The sequence below is a fragment of the Grammomys surdaster genome, unplaced genomic scaffold (genome assembly GCF_004785775.1).
Source record: "Grammomys surdaster isolate TR1022 unplaced genomic scaffold, NIH_TR_1.0 166, whole genome shotgun sequence".
Lineage (NCBI taxonomy): Eukaryota > Metazoa > Chordata > Mammalia > Rodentia > Muridae > Grammomys > Grammomys surdaster.
This window is the reverse complement of record NW_021604614.1, coordinates 2,997,285-3,007,355: the sequence shown is the minus strand read 5'-3', so window position 1 is coordinate 3,007,355 and position 10,071 is coordinate 2,997,285. Positions and strand designations below refer to the sequence as shown.

Genomic DNA, 10,071 nt, shown 5'->3' with positions numbered 1-10,071 from the left:
GAGGAAATGGAAACTGGAGGGCTTCTGGGACTCTCTGGATGGCCAGGCGAGCCTTGGAAAGTTCCAGGTCCAATCATAAGGTGGAACTGGGTGTAATACGCACAGGTTTAGTCCCGAAACTCTAGAGACTAAGGCAGGCAGAACTCTGCAAATTCAAGGCCAGCCTGATCTACGAAGTGATAGCCTCATCTCAATAAGACAGCACCTGAAGAACAAAGACATTTTACCTATCCTCTGTCTTTCACATGAGTGCGTGCGTGTGTGTGCGAGCGCATGCACGCACACCATGTCCCAGGTGGGACTGCCTTCTAAAATGTGTTCCACTGGCTACTTGCTTCTTTTATGGTGGAGAAATGATCAATTAAAACTTTTACAAGACATCCATTCTTTAAAAAGGCAGAAAATAGACTTTATTCCAAAAGACCTTTTCAAACACTGTTCTCAAAGGAAAAGACAAGCTTTCTTGAAAACAAGTATTTTCTCAGTTTCTGAGGCTTCCTACACCAAGGCCAGCCCTTCAGCCAAGATTCCACAGCCCTCAGCCCACAAGCATTTGGCCTGCAGATTCTTTCTTCAGGGGCTGCTGGGCTGTTCAAAGCCAGGCAGAGAGGAAGTTCCAAGGCTGGGATACTGTAGACCTAAGCGGGGAGGCTGGCTCCCACTGGCCGCCCCACGAAGAGTCTCAAGCCACGGCATTCTGGGTTCCTGGACTGTGTCCTTCTGGTAACTTCTGGGGTGACACCTGATCAGAGAGGCCCTAGCTGAGGTCAGCTGGCTCTCTGGCTGAGCAAGGCCCAAGTTTATCCTCTTGTGACAGGGGACCACAAGTTCTTCTGAGGGCTTTGTCATGTCTTTAAACTCCTAATATCAAATGTGTCATGAACAGTGACCTTTCCCTAAGAATAGCGTCTCAGACAAGACACGTCCCCATGTGTTACCTGGAGAAGGGATCTGCCTGGCCACCCAAAGTCTCCATGCCCTGGTACTCCTCAGGAACACGCCAAGCCAACAGTAGCCATCCTGAGCTGAGGTCAGCAGTTAGGAGCCTTATTGGGGAAAGGTCCTTGTCCACAGACTCCTAGTATAATGTCCCCACTGAGGACACAGAGCAAGCATCCTGCTCCACAGAGGCCCTGGCCCTTTCCCTGTACCCTCAGAAGCTCTGCTGGTGGTCACACCCTGCCTCTGGCAAGCTGTTGCTGTCGGTATAGCTCACAGGCTGGGGCCAGCCTGGGACAGGCCCAGAGGGAGGTTCAGATGAATGACTTGGCTAGAGTCACCATGTGATCCACTCCACAAGCCATGTCCACAGGCTCACCGGGCATCGTCACCTGGAAAAGAAGCCATGAACATAGTGAGGGAAGGACAAACAGGTTCTGGAGCCTTGCGGGGGGGTGGGAGGGGGGTGGAAATACACAATTCATATGACTCGAGCTAGCCTCCAATTCCCTGTGTAGCTGAGGCTGACCCTGAACTCCTGATCCTCCTGCCTCTACCTCCCAAGTGCTGGGTTTACACACATGTAGTACCACGCCTGGTTTATGTAGTACTGGAGAGACTCTCAGGCTCTGTATGTGTTAGGCAAGCAAACTACCACCTGAACCTCACCCTCAGCCCCTCCTCTTAGTAGGTTCTTTGCCCTCTGTGAGTGTGGCTGTATCCCCTGGAAAGAGGATGCCCACACTAACCCACAGCTCACTAGTATCAGGAAAAGGCCACCCTGCCTCTGCCCAGCAGTGGCATCAGCTCTAGTAGCCACCCTAACAAGGTGGCCCCGGGGAAGGACACAGAGGCTCCTGGTACCTCTGACTGCCTGTGACCACGGTTTCCAGATTCCCTGCCTGGAGGTGGGGTATCCTTTAACCTTCACTGGGGGTCACCAAGTACTTCCCAAGAGTGCAGGAAAGGCCTCCGCCTGGTGGATCTACTCCAGGAACAGGGCCACAGAGCTACACTGGGCCTTCTGCGGCTGGTCCCTTCAATCCTCATTATTCTGTTTTTGGGTTTTTTTTGTTTTTGTTTTTTCGAGACAGGGTTTCTCTGTGTAGCCCTGGCTATCCTGGAACTCACTCTGTAGACCAGGCTGGCCTCGAACTCAGAGATCGGCCTGCCTCTGCCTCCCAAGTGCTGGGATTAAAGGCGTGTGCCACCACCGCCCAGCAATCCTCATTATTCTGTTCTTTAATTTTTATACTGTGTGTGTGTGTGTGTGTGTGTGTGTGTGTGTGTGTGTGTACTTGAGGTCAGAGGACAACCTTCAGGAGTTGGTTCCTCTCTTTACCTTGTGGATATTGTACATTAGATTCAGGTAGCAGTAAGCTTGGTGTCAAGTGCCTCTACCCAGTGGGCCTCACAAACTCTTAACAAATTTTTTTTCCTTTCCATGTTTTGTATGTGGTGTGTATGTAGAAATGTACTGTGTGCGATATGTGTGTGTGGAATGCAGTGTGTATGGTATGGAGGGAATGGAGTGTGTGGTGAATGTGTATGGAATGTACTGTATATGGTGTGTATGCTGGCTAGGTTTAGGTCAACTACACACACACACACACACACACAGAGACAGATAGAGCAAGCAAGCCAAGCAAGCCGTGGGAAGCAAGCCAGTCAGCAGCACCCTTCCGTGTCCTCTGCATCAGCTCCTGCCTCCAAGTTCCTGCCCTGCTTGAGATCCTGTCCTGACTTCCTTTGGTGATGAACAGTGATGTGGAAGTGTGAGCTGAATGAACCCTTTCCTCCCCAGTGCTTTGGTCACGGTGTTTCATCACAGCAGTACTGACCCTAACTGAGACAGCACATGGAGAATGTACTATGTGTGGTGTGTGTATAGTGTTGTGTGTGTCCATGTATGTGTGGAGGGGGTATGTATGTGTAGTGTGTACCGAATGTAGTATGTTTATGTCTGTGCAGTATGTGTAGGGATTGTGTAGTATGGTGTGTATGTCTGTGTGTGTGTGTGTGTGTGTGTGTGTGTGTGTAGTATATGTAGAGTGTGTGGAAAATGCTATGTGGTATGTATGTGTGCTGTGTGCTGTGCAGGGTATGTGTGTGTATATGTGTGTGTGCGTGTGAGTGTGTGTGTGGTACATGTAGAGTGTGTGGAAAATGCTATGTGCTATGTATGTGTGCTGTGTGCTGTGCAGGGTGTGTGTGCTGAATGTGGGGGTGTATGTGGTATGTATGTGTGCTGTGCAGGGTGTGTGTGCTGAATGTGGGGGTGGGGGTGGAAACCAGTGGCTGGTGTCAGGCATCTTCCTCTGTCACTCTTCACTCTGGTCTTTGAGACAAGGTCTCTCACTGAACCTAGAGAATATGGCTTCAGCTAGACGGGCAGACAGCAAGCGCCAGAGAGCTGGCTGCTTCCACTCCTATGGACACTGAGTTAAGACCGCACTGTGTCCACCCCTGACTGCACCACTGAGCAGAGCTTTGGGGAACCGAACTCATGCTCACACAGCAAGCACTTTACCCATGAGCCATCGCCTCAGCCCGTTCTGGTTTGTTTGCTTTAGAGACAGGATGTCACTATGTAACCCTGGCTGGCCTCTGCCTCCTGAGTGCTGGGATTAAAGGTGTCACCATACACTGCACCATGTTAGCTTTTCAGACATGGGCCGGCCTGCAACTTGCAGCATCCTCCTGTCTCAGCTTCCTGCGAGCTGAGGTGCACAGCACCATGGCCACTCTCTTGTTTGTCCCTGTTACTGTTATCATGAACAAGCAATGCTATACTATAAAAGGACACTCAGTGACAAACAGCGGCCACGGCTGGGGATGTGGCTCCCTGGATAGAGGGCGTCCCCAGCAGGCGTGAGGCCCAGGGTTCAACCTCCAGCCCTCATAAATCAGGCATGGTGGTTCATGCCTCTCATCCTATCACTCAGGTGACGGTGGGAAGGGAGGAAAGGGGCGCAGGTTGAAGCAGAAGGGCAGAAGTTCCTCAGCCACGCAATGAGTTGAGGCTAGCCTGGGCTACATGACTCCCTGTCCAAATAAATAAACAACCAAGTATTAAGAACCTCTTAATAATAACCCCATCATACTATGCCCTGCACCCAAATGACAAGTACTTAAACACATCTCGTGCCCTCACCAGCTCGGAATGCAGAAGGGCACAGGCAAGCCCTGTGCCTCCCTAGGCACACTGCATGACTTGGCCTTCAGACCCTCACCCAGCTGTGGATTCGGGATCAGCTGGCCAGGACCCTATTCACCCACCCTTCCTGTGTCTGCCTGGGCAATTTCCCGAGTTCAGGACGAAATGAACGCCTGCAACAGGTGGCCTGGCCTGAAAGCACGGAAGCGGCAGATGCTGACCGTGGGGCTTCAACTCTATTAGGGGCTGCTAGCGACGACAGCAAATGAAGGCAGGAACCACGCCACGCTGTCTCGCTGCCTCCCCAAACAAAACCGCCTTGGCAAAAGCTGCCACACAGACCACTGAGCAAACAGAAGCAGGCCCCAGGTGACAGAGGTGCCCTAGGCTGGCCCCAGAACAGCAGTGGCCAGCTGCCCCATGGTGACCTAGCCAGGTGGGCTCTTAGCAACCTCCAAGGCCGCTTGAGATCATCTATTTACCTTCTCTTGCCTTGTCGGGTCATCTGCAGCCAGCCCACTGCACTTACGCACCTAGGTGCTCTTCCCCAGATGCTCCGGCCATTAGAGCCCACACACAGGAAGCTGTTTGTTTTGTGCCTGCTGGCCAGGACCAACAGCAAGCAAGGATCTCTGGGAACAGAGGTGGCTACTGAGACTCCAGTGCCCCCTGGCGTCTCTTTCAGGTCTCCAAAATGACTCCACAATAAACCTGTCTCTGGTCATGTGGGGATGTTGGTCTCTGGGTCGCATGTAGCCCAGGCTGACCTCAAAACTCCCTTTCTATCTGAGGGTGACCTTGAACTTCTGATCCTCCTGCCTCCACCTCTTCTCCTCAATTCCTGAGCATCGTGTGCCCCATCACATCTGGTTTATGTGGTGCTAGGGAGCTAATCCAGGGCTTCTTTCATGCTAAGGAGAGAGAGAATGAATCTCACTATTAACCCAGGTTCACCTAATCCTCCTGCCTCAGCCTTCCAAGTGACTAGGACTGCAGGTGTGCACCACCATGCACAACAGTGAAAAGGTGGTGGGGGTGAACCTAGCTTCACCTGTGACTTCTCTGTGTGACCTCACAGTATCCACCTCAGGGCTCACAGCTCACCCTGTACAAGGGCTGTGGCACGGGAACCCACACCAAGTGTGCCCCGAAGGCCCATCTGTTAAGAGCTTGGTCCCCAGCGTGGTGCTACTGGAAAGTGGCAGCAATCTTCAGGGGTGGCGCCTGCTGAGAGGATGTTAGGCACAGGTGATGCCTTAGAGGATCCACTGCTGTGCTCAAACACCATGACCATAAGCAGCTGGGGAGGGAAGGGTTCACTAGCCTCATGCTTCCATGGTGATCCACTGCTGAGGGAGGTCAGTCAAGGCAGGAGGGGATGCAGACGCTGTGGAGGATGCTATTCACTGACTTGCACTTGCGGCCTGCTCACTCTGCTTCCCTCTGGCCCCTATGCTCACTCCACATATGGACCACCAGTCCAAGTATGACATTACCCACAGTGAGCTGGGCTCTCCCACACCAGTCACTAATTGTAAAAATGCCCTACAGGTCTGCCTAAACTATCTGATGGAGGCAATTTCTCAACTAAGGTTCCCTCCCCTATCCACCTGACACTGAGCATGCCTCTGAAGGTAATGATGGGACCCCAACCCTTTTCTGTGTCTCTAATTTCCATCCTTGGTGAGTTGAGCAACTTTAAGGTCACATGTCCCCTGCTATGTTGTACTGCCCAGCCTGAGGCTCAAAGCAATGGGGTCACCTGACTCCAGCTAAAACTTCAAAACCAGGAGCCAAATTAAACATTGTTTGTGTTTAATTGGATGACCCCAGGCATTTCGTTACAAGAATGAGAAACTAATTAACCTGTCCAGCCCTCCCCTTCATCCAATCAGATGACAAGAGACAAAGTTGTTGCCTGGCAGGAGCCCTTGGGGCTCACCAAATGTGCAAGAGGGTGGATGACCAAGGTGCTGCCAACACAGTAGTCACTAGGGCTGCCAGGCTCATTCCTCAACAGGAAAACATATCAGGAAGCCCATGGGCAGCAGGGTACCACTCCTCTGGCTGTGTGAGTCAGAGCGGACCGTGCAAGCTGAGACCAGGGGCATCAGGCTCTAGACCCTTACCCAGGGGCTATGCTTTGCCAAGTCACCTCAACAGGTACCAGCTGTGATGGTTAATTCTGATTCAGAACAGCAGGCTTTAGAACCACCTAGGAGACACACCACCTAGGAGACACACCTCCTAGGAGACACACCTCCTAGGCGGGTTTAATTGAGGTGAGAAGACCCATCTGGAATGTGGGCAGTGCCACCCCATGGGTGAATGAGCAGGAGACAGTGATCTGAGCACCAGCATCCATCGCTGCTTCCTGACTGTGGATGCCATGTGACCAGTCGCCTCACGCTCCTGCCAACATGCCTTCCCCTCCATAATGGACTGTACCCTCAGACTGTGAGCCAAAATCAACCCTTCCTCCCGTAAGCTGCTTTTGTCAAAGCAACAGGAAGTAGGTAATCCACCCACAACACTCACAGGTAGGTGGCAGGCCTGTAAAGCACTCCCACTGTTTTCCCAAGCCTGTGTTCAGATAGAAAGGAGGACAAGCAGGAGGGGAGGGAGGGGAGATGGGGGAGGGAGGGAGGAGGAGGGGGTTCTGGCTCCTGCCTTTCTCAGAGCCTAAGCTGTTGTTCACTGCCACTGTTGGCTTGCTCACATCTGCAGCCTGGGGAGGCACACAGGCAAGACCACTGTAGGAACATCACCCATACACAGTATCTCTCTCTAAAAGAAGTCTCCAGCCAGGGGTGGGGACACATGCCTTTAATCTGAGCACTCGAGAGGCAGAGGCAGGTGGATCTCTGGGAGTTTGAGGTCAACCTGGTCTACATAGCAAATTCTAGGTCAGCCAGGGCTACACAGGGAGACCTTGTCAATAGATAGATAGATAGATAGATAGATAAGATAGACAGGTATAGACAGACAGACAGACAGTGTCCACTTTCAACTTAAGACTCCTCAGCCTCCACAAGCATCTTTTAATAAAGGAGCTGAGTGAGTGCAGGAGATGCAGGGACGGGACCAGCAACATGGCTGGCTTGGTAAGGGCATCTGCTGCTTGGCCTGCTGAGCTGAGTTCAATTCCTAGAACCCTCCCAGAACCCACATAAGGATGTAAGGAGAGCATCAACTACACAAAGTTGTCCACACATGCAGCATAATACACATGTGCACTGCCCAAGACCCCCACACATAATAAATAATGAGATCCGTAAGAACCGGAGGGTGGCACATGCCGTTAATCACAGCACTCATGAGGCAGGTGGGTGAATGTCTTATGAGTTCGAGGCCAGCCCAGTCTACAGAGTGAGTTCCAGGGTAGCCAGGGTCACACAGAGAAACCCTGTCCCATAGAAAAGGGGGTTGGGGGAGGGGGTTCATAAGAAACCCTAGCCCACAAGGGCCAGGGCAGCGGTGGGTCTTCGACAAGTAAACCTTTATTCTAGTCAATGATGTGTGTTTTGAGTTTTTCTAAGTGATTTTAAGAAAGATCTTTTCTAAGTCTGGGATGTAGCTCAGTTGGTAGAGTGCTTGCCTAGCACACACAAAGCCCTGGGATTGAATCCCAGCACCACAAAAAGCAAGTAAGCATGGTGGTGCCTATCAGAAGCTGTGCCCAGGAACAGAGGCAGGAAAATGCATCAGCGAGCAAGTGCCAGGCCAGGCACCACTGGCTCCGCACAGGCAGTCACCTGTCAGTGCTCGGAGGCTGGTGCGATGTTTTACAGTGATACCCAGAACAGATACCCAATGCACAAGACTCTGCATTCCATTCTCAGCACATACAAAAGCACCTTAAAAACCAAGCTGGGGCCAGGCAGTGGAGGTGCATGCCTTCGCCTTTAATCCCAGCACTCGAGAGGCAGAGGCAAGTGGATCTCTGTGAGTTCAAGGGTAGCCTGGTCTAAACAAAACACAAAAATGAAAAACAAAACAAACAACAACAAACCCAAGCTGGCTGAGGCAGGCAAATCTCTACACGTTTAAAATTCGCTGGTCTACACAGCAAGTTCCACGCCAGCTAGTGCTACACAGGAGACCTTGTCTCAAACACATAACGGCTCCACCTTCAACAAGCGCTCCTCCAGCCCCCCCACACACACGCAGCTCAACTGGCTTCCTAACTGCGTCTACCACAGCAAGGGAGCAGAGGCTTGGTTTTATTTTTATTTTTCATTTTTAAGGAGTTGAGGATTTAGCTGAGTGGTAGAGCCAGGCCCTGGGTTTGGTCTTAGGCTCCAGGAGAAAAAAAAAAAAAAGTTAGGGGTGGGGGGGGACATAAAAATACCAAAAATAAGCAAGGTAACTAAAGGTTTTATTTATGTCTTAGTACATGTGTGCACATGTGTGTGCCTGTGTATGCGTGCGTGCGTGCGTGCGTTTGTGTGTGTGTGTGTGTGTGTGTGTGTGTGTGTGTGTGTGGGATGGGAGTGCAGTAACTACAGACACAGAAGAGGCCGTAGGATCCCCAAGAGCTGGAGTTACAGGCAGGTGTAAGGCATCCCATGTGGGTGCTGGGAACCCACCCCAGGTCCTCTGGGAGCACAGTGAGCACCCTTGCCTGCGGAGCCTTCTCTTTTCTTAGGGGGATCTTTTCATGTTGTGCTTCCCAGTGTTTACTAAACCAGCTCTCTAAGCTGTTCTGAAAAGAACTTAACTATTCTTTTTTTTTTCTCGTCTTTTTAGACTGGGTCTCATACAGCCCAGGTTGGCTTCCAACTTGCCATTGTAGCCAAGGATGACCTTGAACTTCTGATTCTTCTGCATCACCAGTCTAGTGCTGGGATCAAAGGTTTAGGCCAGCCCACTAAGTTTCTGTGGTGCTGGGGTTATAGCCCAAGGATCCATGCATGCTTGTGTGCAGAGCCGCATCTCCGGCCCACCTGGGAGCTTCCTCCAGGGATTGGAACACTGAGTAGGCCACTCTGTATAACCCTGAATGCAGCAGGTGCCAGGGGTGCACTGACTACACAGAGCAGAAAGGCTGAAGGCCTGCACACATGGAAGCTGGCGCTACACCAGCTCCTGCTCATCACCTCCAGTCTCCCTGGAGCCCATCCTTGACTGTGGCACACAGTGAACAGGAGGTCCTGGATGTTCTCCCATATTTGGGTTTTGCTTCCCAAAGCCAAGCCATCCTTTCAGACACTCTCCACATCCCACCTCTGCATGGTCTTACCCTCCATGGGAAGTACTGGTCTTCCAGGTGTCCAATCCCCAAGCATCCTCGGATGTTCTTGCCCCACACAAACAGCTCACCCTTGTCTGCAAAGGAAGGAAGATGGCTTGGTTGGAGCTACACAAGGAGCAGGCCATCAAGAGGACAGAGGCTACTGCTCAACTCAGCCTCTGAACTACAGCCTCTCAGAGAAAGACACCCTAAAGAATGTCCCCTCCCCAGACCAAGTCCCAGGCCAGGATTTCTGACGGCCAGCCTAGGGAAGCCGAGCCTTTCTGTGCAACAGGTCTAGGGCTCCTGTGCACAGCCCACTCTGCTCACCTTCACGGCCTGCTACACAGCGTCATCTGACCCAGCTCTGCCCGTTCTCACCGACAGTGAGGCAAGACAACCAGTTCTGTTTGGGTTTCAGTGTGTGGGTATGTTCTGTGAGGAGGCACAGAACAACTGGGTTCCTAACCGGGGGTCTGTCTATGTGCTGGGCGCTGGGGACAGGACAGCAAATGAACAAACATGCTTCCTGTCCTCATGAATTTGACCTTGTAGAAGAGCCAGAAAGTAACAAACTAATAGATACAATGATTACACCTTGGAGAAAACTTTACTACTGACCCATTACCCTCACTGGCAAGGTCTAGCCAGCCATTCCTCAACTGAGTCACGCCCCCAGCCCCTCACTGGGGGATTCTAGGCAGGGGCTCTACCACTGAGCCACGCCCCCAGCCCCTCACTG

The 10,071-nt window shown here is 51.9% G+C and overlaps 1 protein-coding gene across 2 annotated transcripts in view; it reads right to left on the bottom strand.

The window, feature by feature from the left end:
* Positions 1-384: 384 nt before the first annotated feature.
* Positions 385-10,071, bottom strand: part of Rcc1l (RCC1 like) — a 31,999-nt gene continuing 22,312 nt past the window's right edge. For both annotated transcript variants that reach the window (XM_028765987.1, XM_028765988.1), the window contains exons 10-11: positions 9,339-9,424; positions 385-1,331 (exon numbers count right to left, since the gene is read on the bottom strand). In XM_028765987.1, the coding sequence (XP_028621820.1) occupies positions 1,254-1,331; positions 9,339-9,424 (164 nt within the window). In that variant the 3' untranslated portion in view covers positions 385-1,253. The remainder of the gene's footprint in view (positions 1,332-9,338; positions 9,425-10,071) is intronic.